At 38.5% G+C, this 24,774-nt stretch overlaps 1 protein-coding gene across 1 annotated transcript in view; it reads left to right on the top strand.

The window, feature by feature from the left end:
- Positions 1-4,214: 4,214 nt before the first annotated feature.
- Positions 4,215-24,774, top strand: part of kcnk9 (potassium channel, subfamily K, member 9) — a 69,595-nt gene continuing 49,035 nt past the window's right edge. Inside the window, exon 1 of the mRNA XM_084738896.1 lies at positions 4,215-4,830. Coding sequence (XP_084595022.1) covers positions 4,215-4,830 — 616 coding nt within the window. The remainder of the gene's footprint in view (positions 4,831-24,774) is intronic.

Consider the following 24,774-nt stretch of genomic DNA (forward strand, 5'->3'; position numbering starts at 1 on the left):
ATAATGAGTATGGGAACTTTTCTCTGGGCCTATCTGGCCATTTTCCCCTGGACTGCTCACTGTAATAACCTGTTATATAGTGGCCAGTGGTAGACTCAGGCTGTCTGAGGAGCAGGGGTGAAAAAAAATCAAAAGGGGGCCAGCTGTATGTGGCGGGGCACCCACACACCACAGTTCCTGATGCAGTGGAAGTACACTTTCTTTGAACATGGGGCACTGTCAGGGAGTAGGGGGGGTGGGGTGAGTGGGTGTCCACCAGTGTTAGTGGCCACTTCAAGATGATTTTCTCAATGCATCTATATTTTTACAGTTTCTTATTGGTCCTAATCAACACCCTGTAATAAGTTTAATTTGAGTCTAAAAAAATCTAAATTGTGCAACCAACCTATGAATTTCCAGTTGGGATTTGTAAAGGATTTATACCATCACAAAATGTGTTAAAGTGCCTTCCAAAGTGCCCTTCCAGTGGAGAAAACACAACGCAGTGCCATATAAGCTGCCTTACAGACTAGAGAATGATTTGGCTTCTGTGTGACTTTAAATGGTTAAGTAGTTCTAGCAGCTGTTCTACTATTTTAATCTAAAGGAGGACTTGGAATTGCCACGCTGGTGCACATACAGGTCGTGCCCCTTTTTTTTTTTTCTGCCCCTGCCCCTCAGACAGCCTGAGTCCACCCCTGGCTTGTTACATTTGGCAGTGTTGGTGGCATTGCAGTAGGTGCTTCACCGTCTGCTGCCTGGTGGAGAGATGCACTCTAGGGATTGACTGACCTCTTCCTGTCTGATCATGTTTTGTGTCTTTGACAAAGATTGCAAACAGAAGAGGAGAACACAGTCTCACCTCACGCTCCATTTGGTAGCTGTTTTGTAGCTTTCAGTCAGAGCACTGATCCAACAGGCACCAAGACATTCTGATGAGGGTGACCGAGAGCACACAAAATAAATCTTGCTGAAACCTTGCTAGACTTATTTTTAAAAAGAATGATTAGCTGTGGTGATTGTTTAAACTGTACACAGTAACTAAGCCTGTAACCTTTAGGTTCAGCAGAAGGGAGCGTGCCTTTTCAAATCTTTATTGAAACTGTCCTCTGCTGAGTTAAACTCAGCTGTCAGGATCATGTGTCAGTTACATAACAGCAGTCCTGCAGCTGCAGGGGATTCACTGCCTTGCTCAAGAGCACTTTGAGGTTTGAAATTGGTTGTGGAATGAGCCCTTCATGTTTGACACACTGTCCTGACAAATGACAAGAACTTTTTTTTTTTTTTTTTTTTTTTTTTAACCCCCCTTTGCAGTTATGAGGGGGCCCCAGGGCAAAAAATGAACTGTGAAACCCCTTCCCCTCTTTCTCCTACCCTGTGTGCACTGTGTGTGTATAAAATATTAATAAGTTAGCAGTAACTTGATGAAGAACTTGATGCATCAGGTAATTACAATAAACACGGAAAATTTCTAACATTCACTGAGTTTTCAAAAGGACAGTTCATCCCATGTCTGCCTTCTCTCCAATATAATGAGGAACTACTTTTTTCTGCAGAATAATCTACTAGAACTGCTTTATTTCTTACAAAAGTGTATTGGAGGTAAGGCAGGCCACATCTCCAAAACTAAGAGCAACTCACACCAAATAAATTAGGTGGATTAACAGCATTACGGGCCAGAGGAAAAATCTGTTTTTTTAAATTCTGGGTTGAACTGTCCTTTTAATATTTCAGCTTGAATCAACATATTTTAATTTATCTACTGAAAGCGCATTTTTTAAGTCAACATAAACTACTTTTGCTGAGTTGGATGAACTATTAATCCAAACTAAAAGATCACTTCCTCTTTTAAAATATGCAGTCAAGCACGCAGTATTGTGTTATGATTTACAAGCCCTGGCCTCCTCATAAAGAGCACTCTGAGGTTCAGTGTCCCGGCTAAAGACAACAGGACAAGTTGGGGTTAGGGACATTTTTCCATCTGTCTGTTGCCCCACTGCATGCTGGGAGGTTAAAAATAAATAAATTGTAACAAAAAGGGTGGTTGTTTCTTGATATAAATTATGCGCTGTAAAATGAAAAGATGAGAAAACACCAAATTTCAAGGAAATTTACCTCAATAAAGTTGAGACTGAGGTTTGAGCCCAACTCTTAGGTTTTGTTTTTTTTTTTTTAACCCCCTAACCTTAACACCCCCCCCCCCCCCCCACCAAAAAAAAGGAAAAAAAAAAGAAAAAAGTATTTGAGTAAACTCATGGAAGTAAAAGTAAAAGTAAATTATAGATCATTTGATTTTTTCAATTGCAACCATTTAATATCCAAGCACCCAAATAATAACAAATAATCTTCACAGCTCACTGTCAGCATTTTTTTTACATTCAGAATGTTTTTTTTTTTTTTTCTAAAACTAAAAGATTTAAGTTTATCTAAACAAGATAAAAGTCCAGTGAAGGTAGTTGCCTTGAAATGTTGCAGTTTTTTCTTTCTTTCTTTGTTTTTCAGTGTATTCATTCAAATTCACTTCACTCTTTACTTCTCCCCTGGTCATCCACCCTTCACCCCTACAGTGGTTCTACACCCCCCCCCCCCCCCCCCACCAGGGCTGGCCCACTACCCGGTTTGGAAATCACTGGATTAGTCGATTAATTGATTAGTTGTCAAATATTAATTTAATTGCCAACAGTTTTGATAATCGATTAATTGTTTTGTGTGTCATGTTTAAAGGAAGAACAAATGTCCAAATTCTCTGATTTCACCTTCTCAATATTTTCTGCTTTCTTTACTCCTCTATGACAGAAAACTGGATGTGTTAGGGGGCGTCATCTTGCACATTGGATGAACATTTTTCACAAATTTTTGATATTTTTTGCAGCAGACAACCAATTGATTAACTAATAATGAAAATAACTGTTAGATGCATATCAATAAAGCTGCCTCTATGATTCCTTAAACAGTGTGGAGGCCTACAGTAAGTTGGAGTGTGTGGTGCGCAGCAGCATCAGTGTGTGTCCGCCTTCAGCACCTCGGACAGCGCAGCTCTCTGAACACATGATTCCTCTCTCCTCACACCTGCTGCCTGCGGAATGTAAAAAGCACTAATGTGACCATGTGAGGCAAAGTAAACCCTCTGTGTCCATATAATGAGTAGGAGTGGTCACTGTGGGAGGGGTCGCGCTGTGTGGTGTGGAGACGGTGGAGGGGGTGGGGTGAGGGGGGGGTGCAGTCAGATTTCTCCCTGAGAGAGAGGAATCTTCCAGGAGTGAGCAGATAGTGAGGCCGCGCAGGGTTCGGATGATTCGTGACACTTGGAAAGAGGAGAACACAGAGACAGGAGGAGCAACGCCCACCGATTAGAGTCTGGAGTGTGTGGAGACATAAAATGTGGAGCCTTCAAAATACGAGCAGTTCGTGACACGCATGGTTAAACTCTGAGGCCCCCGCAAGGTGCGGGAAAACACATGTATTCTCTTTTTTTTCCCCCTTCTTCTTCTTCTTCTTTTTCCTCTTTTTCCAAAATCAGCTCAAACTGATGAGCAGACAGGACGGAGAGGAGGTCTGGATGTGCACAACGGAGCACGAGTGGCACTGCGGGCAGGAGCGCGCTGTAGCCTGCTGTGAATGTTGTTTCCTCCTCCTCTAAAGTCTCTTCATCCTCATCTCTCCGTCTTCTACTCGTGATAAAGAAGGTGTAGATTTGTGGAAACTCTTCTTCTCTGCTGGTGGAACCTGTTGTCGCGATGATTTGCTACGTGTTTGGAATATTTTCGATTCCTGTAACAAGTTGATCCAGGAGCAAAGCAGCTGAGGAGGGACTGAATCAGGCTGTGAGATGTTTGATGTGCGCACTGTGAGAGCGACGTTTCCCAACTTGATGCTCCTCTGTGAGACTCTGTGACCCTCCCGTCGTATCGACGACTCAGCACATTTGTGATGAGGATGTCCTCTGCGGGTGAGGAAGATTTAAGGATTTCACAAAAACTGGATGTTTTGTTTATGGCTGCTAAAAATAGCCTTGATGAGGTTACAATGAACAGGTTGGTGTTGAGCTGAAACTTAGAGGAAGGATGCTCAGTTTGAGGACATTTTAAACACATCACAGACAGAGTCAGAGTGGAGCATCAGAGACAAAAGGATCCTCTAACGATCATTTCTTTTGTTGGAAGAATTTCTTCTCATTAGCTCAGTTCACTTGAGGAGAACAGAGACCAACAGGCGATCTTGGGAGCAGCTTGTTGATGGCACTGCGCACCGGGAGGACTTGGTTTGGGCAGGTCTTGCGCAGGGTCTTTCGGCTGCAGGGCTCCTGGTCCAGGCGATCGAGCAGTCTCCTGTGTCTCTCCGCGAACCAGGATCAGGATCTGGGCTTCTGTCACCGGGATCAGCACCACAAGGCGGGGGATCTCCACCGCTGCTCCGACTCCTCCGTCCACCGCGGCCACCGTCACCGGAGCGCACCTTTCTGCGCCTCCGCCTCCAGGCGCTGTCCACACGGCTTCCCCCACGCTCGCTGCGCCTTCCCGGGGAACCCGAGGGGACATGAGCCCCTCGGTCGCAGGTTCCTGTTGGCCATGAAGCGGCAGAACGTGCGGACCTTGTCCCTGATCATTTGCACGTTTACATACCTGCTGGTCGGGGCCGCCGTCTTTGACGCCCTGGAGTCCGACTTCGAGATGCGGGAGAAGGAGCAGCTGGAGGCGGAGGAGAAGCGTCTCCAGGGGAAATATAACATCAGCGAGGATGATTACCGCAAACTGGAGACCATCATCATGGAGGCAGAGCCCCACAGAGCCGGGGTGCAGTGGAAATTCGCAGGGTCATTTTACTTTGCCATCACAGTTATCACCACCATAGGTAAGTCCCTGTCTCCATAACCAGTCTCTAAAACCAGTATAACCAGCCCTCATAACCATTACAGGTGCGTCTTAACACTGCTGCGCAACAGGACCTGATTAATGACGAGGACAGTCACATTTTCAAGGCAATAAAACATCCTGTACGCGTACGCACATGTTCATATGCACAAACATTTAGATTATAGCCGACTGCAAGTGTTAAGATAAAGTTTTAAGCAACATGTTGCAGCATCACTCGCTGCTCCAAAGGGAGCTGTGCGGCGAGGGTGAGCTTTGTGTCACCAGTCAAACAAACGTGATGACATTTGGATTTACACTTTTTTTTAAAGCACCTAATGGTGAAAAAAAAAAGAGTGAGGAATGACGTAGCGCGCACTGGAGACAATTCAAACATACAGATCAGCTCCTCTGGTGCAGCTGGAGTAACGTTATGATTCAACTTTGGCGGTGCGTCACCGACGTGCAGCTCAAAGGAAGCATGACAGTGAGTGTGTGAGGAGTTCAGGCCGTTAGACGCGCACAGATCTGTGTGTGTGTGTTTTTTTTTTTTTTTTTGAAAGCTGGTAGAAATGAGACAGAGGGTAACGAGCATCTGTGAACAGCAGGACCGACTGTGTGGTGGTGCTGAAGGGACAGCTCCTCTGAGTTCAGCCGCAGGCAGGACGGAGAGTTCAGACACTGAGATCTGACACTGACACTGATCCAGCAGGGCTCACTTCTTACATTTAACGATGTTTATTCCTTAGGTTAGATGCACATTACATTTTAGTGTGTGATCATAGAGCTACAGAACAGTGCTTTACCACAACAAGTGACTTTAAATGAAAAAAGATGAGAGAACAATGACTAAAAACTGAAAACAAACACCCTGTGAGGACAAATCAATCCAGTTGTCATAATTATAAATGCAGCTATTTGATCTGATTCCCCCTAATAGGAATCAAATGTAGATTCCATCAGTTTGACGCGACTTCTGATGATGCATTTGCGTCATAAAGATTTATTTCAAGCTGTGAAGGAGGGGAGTTTCTCTTTGTTTACGCTTCACACTCCGTCTGCATTTTAATCAACACAAAATGTGTCACTCTATATTGAGGCTAGAAATGATTGTTAAATGGTTTATACTTATTAGGTTGTAAAAAACTTTATAAATCAGTGATTTTCAAACTGGGGTCTGGGGACCAACAGGGGTCCTTGAGTGGGTTGTAGGGGTCACCAGCAAGGAGCGAAATTTGAAAATTTTAACATTTATCACATTATTTTGAAGTTGGAACGACAAGACAAGAAAAACAGTTGGCTGTTTTGATTTATTTTGATTTCTGTACTAAGTGGATCCTATAAATTTACTGAAATTTATATTAAGTTGATAGCAGGTTCCCCATTCAAACTAAAAAAAAAAAATACTTAGGGGATTCTTTAAGACAAAATCCTTTCAAACTGGTGGCTGTGTCTTAATGTATATCTTTCGTGGGGGTCATTTACATGAAAAAGTTTGGGAACTTGTTATAAATCAATTATAAACAAGTTATAACACCTTTTTCATGCATACATTAAGTAAGCTGATTATATGACAAGATCCATTTACTGCTTACTACTAATTAATCTTACTAATGAGTCACTAACATTTAAAACTGCAAAGGGAGTTTAATGGATTCAACTGATCTTTTCTGATTAACTCAAGTTTTATTTATTCAAGTTGATTAAACTTAAAATTTCTAGTCTTCATTTTCAGAACACTTCAGCACTCATCGATATGAGTTCTCCTAACTTGAAGTCTTTTGACTTGAGATAATGAGTTGTGTGAATGTAGTTTACAGAGTCCAACCAACTCGTTAAAGTAAGTTTCTAAAGAAACACGATCAGCATATTAGCAGACTTCCCAGCATGCATTGTATTCAGTTTGAAAAAATCACAAGTCATAGTTCTTACAATATTTCACAATAATGAAAAACTACAAACCATGATGAAGATTCATATAGAATTAACCCCCCATCCCTTTACACTTTAAATGTAATAAATTATAATAAATGTTAAATGTTTGTAAATGTTTGAATTGTTGGTTCAACTTAATATCTTCAGCTTATTGAACATGTTTTCTCATGTACAACTAAACTAATATCAAGTTTATTTGACCTGAAATTTTTATTTGTTTTGAATCAACTTGTCTTTTCAAATTCAGTCAACTTAAAATTTCAAGGCAGCCAAGACACTGACACTGACTGAAGATCACCACCTGTTCCACACCTGAAATTCTGTCCTGAAGAAGATACCAACCATCTGGCTATTGGACATGTTAATTTCATAAATTAATGACACATTTAGTCTATTAAGATATGCTGATAACACAGGTAAAATGTTGGCAAGCTATTAATAAATATGTGATGGAGCTGACAGGTATAAATGAGTTCTGAGGCTTAGCAGTATAGATAAATGTGGGCTCAGTATGTGGCAAGCAAGTCAGTGTTTCCCTTTTAATCTAATGTGTCATAACAGCTTATTAATAATTCATAAAGTGTTTGCAACCTAATTAATAACCTAATTATAAACCTTTTTTAAAAAAAACATTGTCTCATTGTAAAGTGGTACCTAAACTGTAAGTGAATGGGGTTAATTGAATAAGTTTAAATGTCTGTGGTATTATCACCAAAAATAAGCTCAAATTCCTCCTTCCAATCAGCAGTCAGGAGTTTAGATTATGTGTGAGGCACAACATTTGAGATGAACTTCCCTTTACACGCAGAGGTCACAGAAACGCGCCTCCTCCATTATAGAAGTCACATAGTGTTATCCAAGATGAGGACTTTTAGCTGGGGGAAACTAATGCACCAGGCCTGTCCTCCAGTTTGCCAGGCAACACTTAAAAGGGGACGACTGCACAGAGCGGCGAAGGTGGATCCGCTGTTGTTTCTAGGCTACAGCGACGAGAGCCATTGTAATATTCATGTTGTGTGGAGTGGTTACATCTACTGCAGCCGACTGTGTGTGCTCTGTAGGAAACAGGCCGCTTTCATGCATTATCATACTCTTAACAGGAGTGAGGACAGTCCAGGGGACGCTGAGACTTTTTATGCAAAATGTTCAGGAATGAGTCGTATTTGACCGCCTGTTTTCATGCAAACACTTGTGAATAAGAAGACGGAGGCAGATTAAAGTTAGACAGGACAGTGACTGCGTTTATGTGGTTGTGGCTGTAGTAAAGAAAAGGAGGAGAAAACAGCTCTGGCAGAACAAGTGAATTTTCTTGCTGATTGCAAGAAATTTATTTTATTGCTTGTGTGTCCAAGTTGCACTCCTGTTACACCTCAAAAATACCAATAACACATTGAGGTATGTGATGAAAATTAGTGTGAGGTTAATAATATTATTTGTAAACTTTCAGTGCAACTGTGTTGTATGCCAGCGTATTTGCTGCCAAGCCAGGAAAAGAAAAACAGATCAGTATCACATTATAACTTCAATAAAGTTTATTGTTATAACAAGATATTTTCATGCTTTAACATTATACAAGAGCTGCAACTAACGATTTTCATTACTGATTAATCTGACGATCATTTTCTTTGAAAGCTGAAATCAAAAATATCTGAACATGTTGTCTTAAAAAATGACCCAAAACAATTAATCAGTTATCAAAATAGATGGCAATTAATTAAATAATTGATTAATCAACTAATTGTTGCAGAACTACAATACACATAGTATTAATCTTGTTATAACATGAAACAATATATGTTATAACATAAGACCTTACTGTTATAACAAAATATTTCACATTAAAACATTTTAACCTATTTTTTTTAGAACATGATAGCTTATTCTTAATTGTATAATATCAATTAACTCATTATTATGTGAATTTTTGTTATATTTTTGTTATATTATAACAATAAGTTATGTTGTAACATTGGTTTTCTATTATAACAAGATAATTAGTATATTCGTATTACAGAAGAAAAGGTTCTTATTATAATATGATAAGTTTGTACGTTGTAATAACATGAAAACATCTTGTTATAACATTAAATCTTTCACGTTATAAATGATACTGATCTTGTTTTTTAGCGTGGCAGCAATACACTTATGTACTGTTGTGATGATATGAGCATATTGTGTTACAAGTGTACACAATTTCCTGTCTAAATGAATTAATTCAGGTAAATTAGTCTTAAAACCTCACAGAATGACCTTCTGAAGGTTTACCTACCTGCAGAGCTGTGAATCCTGTAAAACAACAGTAAAACACGCACATTACATTTAACATGATTTTGATTATTTCAGTGTATGCTGTTTTGCTTATATTTGACGTATGGTCATGTGGATAAAAAAAAATAATAATCAGAAAATACTCACCAACTTTCTTCCCCTGGTTATCAAGAAAACCTCATCTTATCTCATCTTAGAAGAGTCCAGAAAAAGAGTTTTTCCTCACCACAGTCGCCTCAGTGCTTGCTCTTGGTGGGAACTCTTGGGTTTATAAAAAGTATGGTGTAGACTTTCTCTATATGAAAAGTGCCCTGAGATAATGATTATGATTTGCCACTTTATAAATAAATAAACTGAAAATGACTTGAAAATGAAGATAACTCTGTCTTGTAATCCATACTTTTCCTACTGTCACCAAACTCCATGAAAAATTAACCAAAAATCAACCGACCCTACTAACAAATACTGTGTGCTATATCTTATTCCTCAGCTCCACAGTTGTCCAAAATATATCCAAAGTATATCAGTATATCAGTGATCCACTCTGTTGCACTGACCAACAACTTACAATAAACATGGTAGTTCATTGTGATTCAACCCTTCCTAGACTCTTCTGAGGCCCACCATTTCAAAACTTTTAATCTCACAGTTATCCAGATTTTGTTTCCCCCCTTTTTTCACTAACCCAGATAAAACTCATCTTGCACATTCTGTCCTGGTTTTTTAAACAATGTTCAGATAGAGGCACTCTGATCCAGGATCACAGAATCTAGGTGTGCAGTCTTTGAGTCGGCCTCCGTCTGTTAGTCATCTTGGTTCTTCCCCACAGTGAGGAACGTTGCATCCTGTAGTGATATTATGAAGCACGATGCAGGTTAGAGTTATGATGCACTTCTGGAAGATGAAATGTGAAATTCTTGTTTTTGCAGTGGCCCATTTTTACAAAATAGCTCGGAGATTGTTTTGGTTGTGGTGGTTGTTTTTGAAAATGTTGGTTTTTGTTTAATAAAATCACAGATAATGGCATCATCTGTGTTGCTTTAATATGCAAGAAATGAATAAAAGGATGAGAAAATACATCCCATGAGGCCTGCATGTCTCAACACACATCCATAATGAATCCACCTTCCTCATGGGATCAATAATCCTGATTTTTAGCATCAAAACTAACTGAATTTCCACCTTAGAGTTTTGAAATACCCCAAAATAATATTTGATCTGGATTCTGGGTAGGATCAGATTACCAAATATTCTCCTCCTCCTCCTCCTCCTCCTCCTCCTCCTCCTCCTCCTCCTCCTCCTCCTCCTGTTTTTGAAATACCCAAATCTCAGATTTAATCCTATCTGGATAATTCTGATCTAGATTAAAAGTTTTGAAATACTGGTCCCTTCTGCTGAACAGAGTTCCGAATTTGTATCATTCCACAGCAGAAAACAGTCCCTGACAAATGCACATTTTCCTCCTGTTTGGGTAACGCTTCTGACAAACTAGAGTGCCCAGTTGGTTTAAGAGTCATTTCGTCTCATTTTGAAATTCAAACTGTACATCCGTGACCCATTTTTCAGAGATTTACGTCTTCACTGGGAACAAATGGGCTCGGAGCTGAGAGCAAAACACAGGCTGTGGCAGTAGGAAGGTGTTGAGAGGCGGACGATGGACTTTTCATGAGATTTGTCAACCAGGACAAAAGTGCAGAATATTGCACGACTTATCCTTTAATCATATGGTTCTTTTTTTTTTTTTTTTTGCAAATTATGGTTTTTAATTGAGAGAGTCTCACAATTCGTCTGTCACTTTAATTTACAACCGGAGCCTTTTTTATTCATGACTAACAAAGAAATAAAACAAAACAAGAAAAGATAAGAACATTTTAAAAAAGAAATAACACAGGTGAGGAAAGATTGGGGCAGACTGGGTTGAACATCTCACCAAAGACATAAATTACAAAATAAAATAATCAGGTTGTATGGTGTAAGACTGCTGTATCCATTTGGTCCCAAACCATACCAACCATATGGTTCAGTGTAAAATGCTCAACACAACACCAAACAAGAAGGAACTTTACATAAAACTCAGGGATATTTTTGTACAAAAGTGGAGCTAAGAGTGGACAAAATGGGCACCAGTTCATATTCTTGCTGGTACAATATGTTCTGAATGATATCAGTGGGGGTTTGGGACAGATGGGATTTTCTCGATGCCTCGGACCATGAAGTTAAGACAATCACAGGAAAGTGTCTTCATGTCAGTTTGATATCTTTTTTTTCGTGATTTGCCCGACTATCCAGACTTCATAAGGCAGACCCATTTCATCTGTGAGGTTAAATCCAAAGCTAAGAATTATTCGCAGGTAGTGTTTGACCCAGCCATCCATGTCTGTAGGCAGTGCAGCTTTGATTTGATGAGTTCGCTCAGTGATTGGAAGACCGTACTCAAACACAGCGTTCAGCTGACGGTGTGAAATTTATCACCTCATACTCTCACCTGTTAACGCCTCAGAAGAAAATCTTCCTCTTAGAGATAATGAAACTAGATTTATTCTTCTGTGCTGTATCAATAGATTCTCAAATCATTATTTCCACCACACAAAAAAAAAAAAAAAAGTGAAAGAACTGGAAGTAGCTTTGTGCAAAAATGAAACGAAGATAAAAAAAACAATTTGGACTGTGTCAACTATGAGCTGTTTGTGGAAACTAATTAAATTTAGTGTCATCATGTGGGACAGTAAAAATGGTACAAAGATGTCTATTAAGATGTGTCGCCGCACACTCGCACGCTCACTGCAGGATTTGTTTACAGCAGGATAAATCATAAGAAAGACCAAACACCACTGGAGGAATGTAACAAAACAGTACGTCTGCAATCCACACTGGTCATCTGTTCACTAAATATCTGAGATATAAAGCTTGGCTTTATTTTTAGGACTATTTTTCCTCTGTATGAGCAGGATAAGATAAATTATTAGACAGGTGAGAAATTACAGAAAAACGCTCAATAAATAAGCAGAGAAACATAAAAAAGAGATGCCTCTATACAGAGCATGAGGGGTCACTCTCTCTCTCATTGTTTGATGAAAATGGAATATGAATATCACAGCAATCTGCTCAACAGCACTTTCCACCACCACCGTCATCAAAACAGCCGTCCCATCTGTGCATACATTGTTATATACGTGTAGATTTGTTGGCTTCAAAGCAACCTCATCTGCTCTGTCTCACACTTCTTTATTATCTCCCCACACCGCATCATTTGTCCCTGTCATTGTTATTCTCAATAAAAACTAAAGGAAATGTTATTTTCACCAAACAAATGTTAAGGAAAGAAAGCAGGATGTGATAAAAGGAAAGTAAACAATACAATGTCAAAAAAATGAGTAAAAGTATGTGAAGAAAGTATAAAATGATGCAGCAATAACGCCAAAAGTAGCAGCATGTATAACCTTAAACCTCATCCTACCAACATATTTAACATACGAGGGCTGCCACTGGGATTTGTGTGTTGTGTAAAATGAAAATAGACATGAAGAAATCTGTCTGCTTCCTTTAAAATGACTGACAGAGGGCCCCTACCCCGCTGAGAGTGTGTGATACTTTAAATTAGAACCCAGAAACATGAGGTCAATACATATCAGTATCCTGGTAGCCTGATCGCTGCATCGTGGAACCATTTATTCAAACTGAATAGGAAGAAGTGGCAAATAATATACATAGTGCCAAAAAAACAGAGGAAACCAATTCAAATAGTTTTCACAGTTTTATTTCAGCCCTACTTGTAAAGAAAGTAACAAAATTCACAAAACAATACTGATTTAATGGGCCAATTATGAGCTTTTTCATGCTTTAAGACAAACATGTACTCAATAATCATTAAAAATGAATAGGTGGAGCCGTCTGTTAGAACTGCTAGGCAGGATTGGGCACTTTTAACTGGGTTCCCCCAAGACACCGATACACTGGTATTTTTTAAAAAGCACAAATTGAAAACAGAAAACAATGATGTGAAGTCATTAGAAACACATTGGGCCTCATTCACCAACTGTTGTTAAGGGTCCAGTGTGGCAGATTTACGAGGATTTATTGGCAGCATATGGTGGAAATGTAATATAATATTCTTAAGAATGTTTTTGTTAGTGTATAATCACCTGAAAATAAGAACTGTTTTCATTAATTTAGAATGAAGCGTTTATATCTACAGAGGGTGCAGGGCCTCTTCGACAGAGGCAGCCATGTTGCACCGCCATGTTTCTACAGTAGCCCAGAAAGAACTGGCTCTGGATACAGCGTTTTCGTTGCATGTTTCATGGCCACCGCAGCTTCTCTTACATGCTTGGAAAATGAGAGTGAGACGATGTGTTTGCAATTTATAAATTCTCTGCTAGTGTATTTGCCACTTAATACTACGCAGTGGCCCTTTTAAGAAGAAATTTCTTCATAGAACTTTTTTTTCACACAGATTCTTTTCTTATGTGGGATTTGTTCTTCAGTAACAGTAACAGGATATACAAACAGTCAGAGGCACATTCTGGTGCTGACAGGTTATTGTGTTTTCTTCAGTTCCACAGTTGTATAATATTTTAGATTCTAAAACAGGATTTAAATTACAAAAATACTTTTAGAATTTACAGTACTTGTAAAAAGTATTTTCAGTATTTTACAAAGCATTATCGTCCTTTAAAATAAAGAATTAACCAGGTTTCATCACTTCTTTAATATTATTATTTTTTAATGTGTAGGACAGGACAGCTTCTAATTTTTTTCCAGTGGCCATGTGTGGTATTCTGTGTCCCCAAAATTATATTCCCCCATAAGAAACCATTGTAATAACCTCACCATGCAAATGGATTTGCAAGATCACAAGATCATGTGAGAATCCATCTTGCCAGGCTTCAAGTTATCCATTTGTGTCTGTACCAAAAGTAGTGCAGCCAGTCAGCATCGTAAGAGGGACCACTGGCAGCTACACCCGTGGTTTTAGGTGTGACGACAGCGAGAAGTGTCCGTGGAAGTGTTGATCTGATTTGTTGAAGTTATAGGTTCATCAAATCACCTGCCAAGTGGTTTTTTGAAAGTGCCTGCCCTTTTCCAAACAATTTCTGTGGACAACTTCCCAGATGGTCCTGTGCAACAGACCGTCTTGTGTGTCAGGTTACCATTACAAAAGAGATGTCTGTAAAACTGTGGGCAGTGGGAGAAACACTACTGCTCATACTCCATTGGCTGCATACTTTGGAAGTAAACAAGGAAGCTAGAAAACTTTTTTTGGAGTAGCGACAGACGAGCAACTCTAATTAGAATCCATTGTTTAAACAGTATTTTAGCATTTATATTTCTAAATGCCACAACAGCTGCGGTTGAGCAAAGTTTATATAGTCTTTTTTAAAACTTGAATTAAAGCTTACTTGTAATGAAATTAAAATTGCAACATGTGTTACTCCTGTAGAAAATCAAGGTATCAGCCTTCATAAAGAATAAACGAGGTCCGTAGTGCAGTTATAACAGTGGCAGAAGCAGCAGTTCTGCTGCTTGTTGCTGAATATTTGTGAGACAGAAAAATCTAATGAGACATAGTAGATGTAATAGTAGCAGTAGCAGTCACAGCAGTAGTAGTAATAACTTGTACACTGTAAAAACCTGAGTTGGGAAAACTCTTAAGTCACTAAATTTTTAAATTTTAAGTCAAACTCTTAAGTTGAGAAACTAAACTAAAATAAGTTTAGCTGACCTATAATCTTCTGTTGAGATAATTTAATATTCTTCTTTGAATAAACTTGAATCTTTGAGTTTTAGAAACCCCCAAAATTCAGTATTTTAAAAACTGTTCACAGCAAGCTAATTTGTCATTATTTGGCTGCTTGAAAATGAAATGTTTGCAATTGAAAATATCACATCATTAACCATTATTTACTTATTCACTTCACTAATTAACTTTATACATTTTTTGGCTAGAAAACATTTTTTTTCTTTAAGAGGAAAAGTAAATCATCTTAATAAAAGATAATAAGTTGGGAACCTTTTTTTTGGTTTAATTTAAAAGTTCAGAGTTTGATTCAAAACTCAAAAATGTATTGAAGACAGTTACCTTGAAATTAAGATTGTTCTTAAGCAGCAGTAATTATTGTAATAATAGTGGTGCTTGCAGTATGCAAAAGACTGAATCTCATGCCTCCACTTTAAATTGGGGATGTGAGGCTCCACACTTACTCATGGAGGATTAAAAATGTCTGTAATCCACAGCTGGAGGCCCCACCTGACTGTGCTTTATTGATAATAGGCTAAACACAGTGAAATCTCCTGTTTTAGGCAATTTGTGGCAGTAATTCGGGCTCAGATGCTCATCATCATACCACCACAAACTGCGTGATAAAAAGGAAAAAAAAAGGCCTGAAATTGGAGCGCAGCTGTGATACTGTTAGCACATGTCAGAGCAGCTGTCTCGAGGGGTCCGTGTCGGTCGCCCTGATCAGGCGGTGAGCGCCTCTCCATCCAGGTTGACCCAGCAGGTTGACTCTATTTATCCCCGTGACTAATTTGCACCAAATGTGACACTTAGTGATGACAGCATGTGGCGAGCGCAAGCTCTGCTCGGAGGGAGAAAAGCAGCCGCAGCATGCAGGAGTGCGTATATATACCCACCTTTCTCATGGTGTCGAGTCCCTTGTGTTGCCGGGAGACTGAAGACAGCTTAAAAGGTGAAAGTCAATTCTGCTAAATGTCTGGAAACATCAACATGTGTATATACAGTAGATTGGCAGCTTAGGGTACGAATGATGTTGCATTTTTATGTCTGAGACTAGTGATATTTTTGAACAATAACCCAAACTGTGCCAAATTCTAAAACATTGTGCTGTTTGATTCCCTTTTTGACTCTCTAGAGAAAGAAAACCTCTGAGAAAGCATTAAAACTGTCACCGAAACAGAAGCAAATCTCTTCCTCAGACCCAGACTAATGAAGTTCAGTCAGGGTGAGCAGCACTTTAAGGCCACATTAAATGGCAGACAAAAACATAATTGCTTTTTAATGAAGAATATATTTGCTACAAACAATAATTAAATGAAAAATGTGTTCAGAGGATTAAAATTAATTGCAGATTTTACAGGCTGTTGCAGTCGGAACATCCATCACTTTGTTCGTGAAGGTTAAAAGTGGCCACAATGTCTTTCTTAATAGAAGGCCAAAGCCAGACAAATGTAAACAGGTACAATATATCCCATTGTCATTAGAGAGTGATGGCATAACAGTGTTTGGTTAGCCTGAGCAGTAATCGTCTCAACATAAAAAGAGAAGAGCTCGAACTAAAGGAATGGAAAATCACAGAAACCGTTCAGACGGCTGAACACAATGTTTGATAAGTTTGCTCCGGGATGGAAGGACAGTGCAAAGACACGACAACAACAAGCAACTTCACTTTTTGTATTTGATTTAAAAAATCCTGATAATAATAATGAATACAGAACAAAGTGAGAAACAAGTACCAGTAGCATTCTGGTTTAAAATTTTATTAAAATTGAAAATAATGTATATGTATGCATTAGGACTACTACTTAGGCAGCATAAATATGTAATCTGAGTTGAGTTGTCATAATATCAGATTGTTACTACACAATTATCACAGCCATAAAACTACTATAACAATATTATTATCATATCTATGGGAAAAAGATAATACTATAGTCAAATTCCTCTTTAACTTTGTTTATTGTGCGTTTTGTCTCTTTTTTAGTGAATGAATCTCAGAGTATGAGTGCAAGGTGGTGGAGAGAGTCTGTATAAATAGCCATGCATTGTGGCAGTGGTTAGCTTGTTAGCTAGCTAGTTACTGTGTCACAGTGCCATGTCAGTGTGTCATGATATCAACATTTATTTTATGTTTTAAATATCACAGTAATTACAAATGTTGGTATATTATGGCACCCCTTGATCAGAGTATGTTAAAGTGCAATTTTTTGTAAAAGAATAGGTTGAAAACACACATCTGACATACTAACGCTAGTAAACATTTGCTTATTTGTCCAATTTCACTATCATTTTAGCTCCGTTTTGGTCTCCACCAGCTCTTTGGTCAAATATATGGTCAGTTTACCTTTGTAGAAAGGACTACTAGGCCCCTATTTGGTGTTAGGCAGGTAGCGTACAGTTGGTTGATCAGAACTTTTCTTTCTGTTGCAGCAAATAGTTGTCTGCTGCTGCTGGAAAAGAGCTTGATGCATCACAGTCTGAAGACAGTCCGTGAAATAATGGCTGAAATTCAATATAGTTTCATGTACAAATTTTTCATTTTAATTTTTCATTTTCTTCAAATTATTTTATTATCCACCATTGTTCTTATTCAGTGGTCAAATTAGCAATAACATCATGCAGCCTGTGGTTGCACTTTCAAAATAAAAGTCTTTGCTAGGTTTAGAAAAAGATTGTGGTCTGGATTAAAATAACTACTTTCTTAAAAAAATCAACACTGACACAGTAATCTCACACCAGGAAAATCCTGTGTTTGTTTGACCCATCCAAAGTCGTACTGTCATGAGAAGTATTGACACAGACTACACTTCGTGACTATTTCGCAATCTGCTGTACCACCAGGCAGATTGATGAGAACAAAATGCTAAAAAAAAACACCGGATGATAGCTGGATGATAATCGTGTGGATTTGTCACATGAGTGACGTGTTTAAGATTACACATCTGATCCGTGACATAAAAATATTGACTAATGCATCTTTCATGTAATACATAGTAACACATTCCTCCTGACATTGGTCATAAAACACTGTTTTCTGCTAAAGAAATAAATCCACATGATTCAGTGAATGATTATTTAAATAATAGTAGAGTCAGATGCTTGTATTTTGCAGCGCTGCACCATCCTCACAGATGAATTAATCACCTGTCCCCTCTAATGAAACTGCTCTGTGAAGATGAGTCAGATGCCGTGCCTTTGTTGGCCCTATCGTGCCACTCACAGTTTCCATTACGCTGTGCAGCAACCGCCACTTACAGTACAGCACGTCTTTGTGCCGGATTTCTTGACTTGCACTCGCACATTATATCCTGTTTATGTGGCGGTCCTTTACAAGAGAGTGCATCATGAATCAGCCCATTCACAGAGGCCATTACAGAGTATAAGGCTTTTGATAAATGATATACTGGTAGACAAAATAGTGGTGTGTAAACTATCACTTCCAGTTGGTGATTATAATTATAGATCATGCGCTAAAGCATTCTGTTTGCGATCTCTTTGAGCTCTCTGCATTTATTTTTTTTTATCTTGTATGACTTTTTATTCATGTATTCTACAAAATAAACAGGTGTTTAACCTCCAGTCCAATCCAACACATGTCTGGTGAAAAACAAGCTTGTTCATGGCACAGACAAGTGTTTTATATCTGATTTAGATGCACTATAAGAAACATATTTGACTCAAGCAAGTAAATAATGCGACGTAGGGTTAAGGTATTGAAATATTCTCAAGGGTTCATTTGCATACAATAGTCGTGCCCTGTGATTTGTCTGGTACTCCACACCAGCCAAAGGCTGCTAAAAGCTGCACTTTGCTTCCGCTCAGCTGTCATCCTCAGCCTGATAATACACACTGTAATCTTGACAGGGATTGTTTGGTGGAGTCCTATAGATGTGAAGCATGTAGACAGTGATTGCTGTGTGTTTAAGTGTGAGTGAGGACGGCTGGAGGGTGGCTTGGTTTGAGGGAACGCACGGATTGTCCGTCTAACGTTGCATCTTGACAAGGAGTGACTGGAGAGCTGGATGTACAATGTCACTATAAGATGAGGGCAGTTTTCCCCTTTGGCTTTACTGGCAGGCAGCAGAGATCCTTTATTCCCAAAGAGAGCTTGTTGATCGTTCTCCTGCTGTGTCTGTGTCCTTTGTTCATACTCTCATTTGATGTTTTATTGCCTAATAAAGTTGTTACAGCAACCATGCTGGCAAACATTTGTCTATTTACACATCCAGTAAACACGGAGCAGCATTAGCCTTTAGTTGGGTTTGCATTTCTGGCCACTTGACAAATCTAAATTTAATATTGACTAATTTTAGCTCAGTTTTGGTCTCCACCAACTCTTCAGTAAAATATATTTCAGTTTAGCCTCATAAAAACTAATAGTAGGCTACTATATTAAGCTATTTACTAATTATCGGTCTGCCATTTGGTGTTAGCTGCACAGCTCAAAGCTATTTGTGAAATAGTCACAAAATATTAGATTCATGCACATGGAAATGGGTGTGAGAGGAATCAGCAGGATTTTCAAACAAATGTTTTATTGACCATAATTTTCACTGTGTGTTCAAGTTAGTAGGAATAAATATACAACATTAGGTTAAACTTCCAAAATAAAGGTCTTGGCTAGGTTTAGGCACCAACATAACTTGGTTATGTTAGACTCTGGTTAGGGTAAGGCTGGAGTTTGCAGGCTGGAGAACCAAAACAATGAGCTAAACTGCTAAAAAGCACTGAAGAGCTGAGGGGAACTGAAATCTTTAATTTCTGTGGCCACCGGACAAATCAAAGTCCAATATTCATTCTCATTTTAGCTCAGTTTTGGTCTCCACCAACTCTTGAGTAAAATATATGTCAATTTAGCCTTGTGAAAGCTAATAATAGGCTACCACACTAAGCTAGTGTGCCACTGCTGTTAGCAACATAGTATTGCAGCAGTTTGTGAAATAGTTATGAAATTTTAGATTTGTGTACAGTTTTTTAAGAAAATCTACTATCTATTACACCTCACAAAAAGTCCAATATTCACCCTTATTTAGCTCAGTTTTGGCCTCCTCCAACTTGTGAGTAAAATAAATGTGAGTTTAGCTTTATAAAAGCTAATATAGGCTACTATATCAAGCTAATTACTAACTCTTTGTCTGCCATTTGGCAAAATAGGAGTTTGTGAAATAGTTACAAATTTTTTAGATTTGTGTACATGGGCACAGTTTTTTTTTAAATTTTGAGACCCAGCACAACTTTCAAACTAATTAAACATGTATTATTATTAGCAATAATACCTATGCAATGTTCGGGTAATCTTTCAAGATAAAGGTCTATATGCTCAGGCAGCAAAACTACTTGGTTAGGTTTATGAAAAGACTGTAGTTTGGAACTGATTGGAGAGCTGGGTGCACAATGTCCCTTTAAGATGACGGCAATTTTCCCCATCACCTGTCAGGCCGCAAAAATCCTTAATTCCCAAAGAGAACTTTTTGATGGTTCTCCAGCTGTGATGGTGTCCTTCATTCATGCTCTCACTGGAACATCAAAAAGCACAACCATGAGGAAGGTCAACAAGCCCGCTTACTCATCTGAATTTCTTGATGACATATGGGCTGTAATACATTCTGTTCCACATTACTTAGTATGGATTATGTAAATCTCCAATACATCAAGGACATGGGATTCCATTACTTATTTTCTCAAGCAGCAGTCAATAAAATGATCGAGCATATTTTAAATCCAGGTAATTTGCTCATTCATAATGCATGACACTGAGTTTCATAACAGGTGTTTATATAACGATTAAAGGCTTACGTCGTGTTTTCTTAATGGTGTTCATGTGGTAATGGCAGGAGGGAATCTTCAGCATGAGAGATAATTTCTTCAGTATGTGAAGCTGGGAATTTCTCACAGATTCTATACTGTTTTTGGCAATCTTTTGCAGTAAGCAAAATTTTATGGAATGCTTATTTCTGCTAAAATACACCAGTAAATCCTCTTCAGGCTTGTTTTTGAGACATGTTTAGCTTCCAGGCATTTATTACTAAACATATGGATATTCTTCAAGGATTAGCTGACCAAAATTACAAAAACCTCATTTAACTCTAGTGGTACAAAGCAATGGAGGTGGTTTTCATATATCAAGCCTCCACTCCAATCCAGTGGAGGTGAATGGAATTTCATTTGTGGTGATCACAGTGTAGAAAACCTTGGTGACAAATGGTTTTATTGGAGCTGTCTGTCAAAAAAAAATTGAAATTTGTCAATGAAATCAAACAAAATGACATTCATTCATTTTTACTGAAGTAGAGGCAGAGCTTTCAGAGGCTGGTGTCAGGGGTGTGTGTGTTTTGAGTTTGTCTTACAATTCAATATCCATATTTGAGATTTTTAGCGGCACTCAGGACGGAAAAGTCACTTTTTCAATCCCTCTAACAAATCCAGACTGAAATATCTCAATAACTATTTTAGACTGAGATGAACTGCTTTAAAGACTTTTTTTCATGGACTCCAGAGGATGAATCATTTCTTGTGTGGTGCATGCGCCAAAATAGTTTTAAAGCTTCAAAGTTTACTTCTCGCCCAGCCAACAGACTTTACATTGCGAGGGCGTCACAGATCTTTAAATCGCTCTTCTCGGCTGTGGGGAAGTTTTCCAAATACTAATAATACAAATATGATTATAAAAAGTTTGCACACACATCATGACTGCCTAGCGTATCCTGCATCCATTTGGAGCGATGGTTATGCACATCCTCAGAAAGGCTACACATACATATGCAGACATATCTACTAGATATGGGATTGAGAACAAACTTTGCACCTAAAGAGGCAATAATACCATAGTATAGCTCAGGCCTCACCCCTGCACCCCCTGTAGTTTCAGCTGGGAAGTGTGTGCGAGCAGTGAGTTCGCTATGCCATGCATACTGCCTTAGCTTTTTAAATGAATGAATAAACAAGATAGACTCCAAAAGTGTCAAGAAAGGAAATATTCTTACACTCTGTAACCATGCTGCTGAACTCCCTGTCCAGGCAGTCTTGGGTCAGCTAATAGGAATGCTAGCTGCATGGCTAACTGAGCTAACTAGCTAATGGCAGCTATAATTGGCAGCAGTTAAAGGTGACTCTTGTGATACGCTGCCCCCATTTGTTTGGAATATGAGGCGGCCAATTCTTACATATTGCAAAAGTATGACAATCAGCATTTTCCCTCACAGGGCTGAACACCAGGCTCATTATTTAATGCACAAGGACCATATTATCTTCCTCACTTCAATTCAAATTCATTTAAAATTTTATGATGTTTATTTTAATGTATTTATGTACAGGGTATACTTATATATTCAGAAGCACAGAGTGATCAATGATTATGAACTGTATGAACGTGTTGCAGTATTACATGGCTTTAATTTAAAGAACTTATTGATTTACATCAGTATTTGCATCTGAATTATAGTGTTTTGTACTTTTTTCACAGTTGTATTTTGTACTAAGTGAAGGCAACTGATTCAAAACAACAAGTAGGACTATTTGCTCAAGATTCCTGTGTTGTTATCCCCTCCACACTAGAGTAATATTACCTGGACTGGACGTATCCAGCAAGATCTATCAATGATTAATGGATTGTTCACACGAGATTTTACTTCCATGTCCCTAAGAATGAACATCTTGTCAGCCTGCAGTTAGTCCTTATAATGGTACTGGATGAATTTGTACTTCTCCAAACAAGAAAGTTGTTAATATATCGTCTGACTGCTGCTTACTGAAAAATGATTCGAGGCGCTCACCCTAGTTGCACTTTGTAGCCAGTAGATTATTTTCACTTTGCTGGAGTGTCCTACCGGGAGCTTGATGGAGGTCTCCACACAGATCGATGGGAATGGGTTCCTGCGGTGCTGATGCTCTCTGTGGGAGTCGCTGGCTCTGGAGCCGGCTGGTCTATTTTCACTTCTCAGAGGGTAAACTGTGCTCACAGAGGTCCCTCGCCGCAGCACAGTTTGCTCCTGTGGCTTTATCCCGAAAAAAACCCAAAACAAAACAAAACAAATGAAATAAGATATTATTTGTCTGAAAGAGAGATATAAAGGACTGTAGTATGGCCGACTGGCCTCGTCTTAAAGGAGAAATCTCTGGACTTTACACATCAAAGTTTCCTCCTCGTTTTAAGAAGTATGACTCAGCGTGTGAAAACGGTTGCATAATGTCGTCTGTGGCTCTGGAGGGAGCCTTCGTGATGATGTCATCAGAGGTTATTACCTGATTACATCATCATTATCTCGGTGTAGGCTCAGAGGCAACAAATTTATAACAACACCTTTGTTACATGCTGGAAGTGAGGAGTGTGAAAGACAAGGGCATTTTCTATAAACAGACTCTACAGAGGCTGTCATGGTGCATTATGGGAAACGTATGTGAGTGAATCAGTGTTAATTTTGACGAGTTTTCAATTTAATTTTAGTCTCAGTCGCTTACTGAAAATTGCACTTCAAGTCACATTTTAGTCTTTTGTTTTTGTTTTTGTTCTAGTCAGTCAAACTCAGTTTTAATCTTAGTCTAACTTTAGTCAATGCTTTTGCTGTGATTTTCTCAGGCAGTTTTATGATACTGTAATGAATAAAATGTTACATTGAGAAGTAAGCATAACATGGACAGTGTTTCTGTATCTGTATCTGGGAAATATCACATTTATTTGCTCAACGTGGAGCTAAAACTAATACAGAATTATGTTAAATGTTTGCCAAATTAGTTGCTGTCTGTTCATGAGTCGTAAGAAATTATAAATGATGATGAATAGATGTTTTACTATGAATTTGGCTCCATTAAATTTAACAATATATGAATGGAGTAAGGCAATACACCCTGAATCCACACAGACCTTTGTGCTTAGTACAAATAGTACATTTAGTCCTAAAAGGTAATTAACATACATGTTATCAAATCAGTCAGCATGCATTACTGATATTTACCTTTGCAGACTCTGCAGTGTGGTGTGTTTTCAGGTGTATTTATTCTGCACATCTTTAATCCATTCAGTTCTCATTGGGAACGATACACTCAGTCTTTCTATTAGTTTGCATGTAAGAAAAAATTGTCCACGTGTTGTCTTTCCTCTTTCTTTTCTTTTCTTTTCCTTAGTAGTGTAGGCTGGGAGACCACAAATTTACTACTTTGTTACCTAGTGGAAGTGTAGAGCATGAAAAACATGGGCATTTTCTAGAAACATAGAGTCTAAAGGGGCTGTCTGGGTGCATTATGGGAAATGTATGTGAATGTATCAATGTTCATTCTGAGGACTTTTTAATTTACTTTTAGTCTTAGTCGCTTAGTAAAAATAGTTAAAGTCACATTTTAGTCTTTTGTTACTGTTTTGCTCGTGTCAAGATTTAGTCAGTAGAACTCAGTTTTAATTTTAGTCTAACTTTAGTTAATATTTTAGTCAATAAACTTGGATAACTGATATTTACCTTTAGAGACACTGCAGCACAGTGTGTTTTCATGTGTATTTTTATCTGCACATCCTTCATCCTCTCTGTCCTAATTCAGAACAATAGTTTTTCTTTCAGTTCTGTTTCAGTTTTCTTTTCTTTTCACCTAAATTTATTAGTACTAATTACTGTGACCTAACTTAGATTGTTCACCTGAACAGAGCCAACTATTTCATCTCATCTTTTCTCGTCAGGACACAACAAACAAAGATTTTATAATGATGTTTGCTGTCAATATGTTTTTCATATATGTCATCATCACAATTTAGCCATGAAAGAAAAAGACATCAGTGTGTACTTATCACCAAGTAATGTGTGTTTTTGGAGCTGGATCAGCATTAGGGACTAAAAATCGGGGAATCCCATCTCTGCTGCTTTCATTTGAACCAGTCTTCAGTCAGACTTTTGTGATCTCCTGTCATTTCTTGTAGTGCCAAACTGTTGTAAACATCCATCACATCAGTTTTTAAAGACTCTAACCCATCATGTTCACCATGTTGCCTTTTTGTGCGCAATAAAGCATAATCACAGGTGC

Source organism: Lutjanus erythropterus, chromosome 16, assembly GCF_056507025.1.
Source record: "Lutjanus erythropterus isolate fLutEry1 chromosome 16, fLutEry1.hap2, whole genome shotgun sequence".
NCBI lineage: Eukaryota > Metazoa > Chordata > Actinopteri > Lutjaniformes > Lutjanidae > Lutjanus > Lutjanus erythropterus.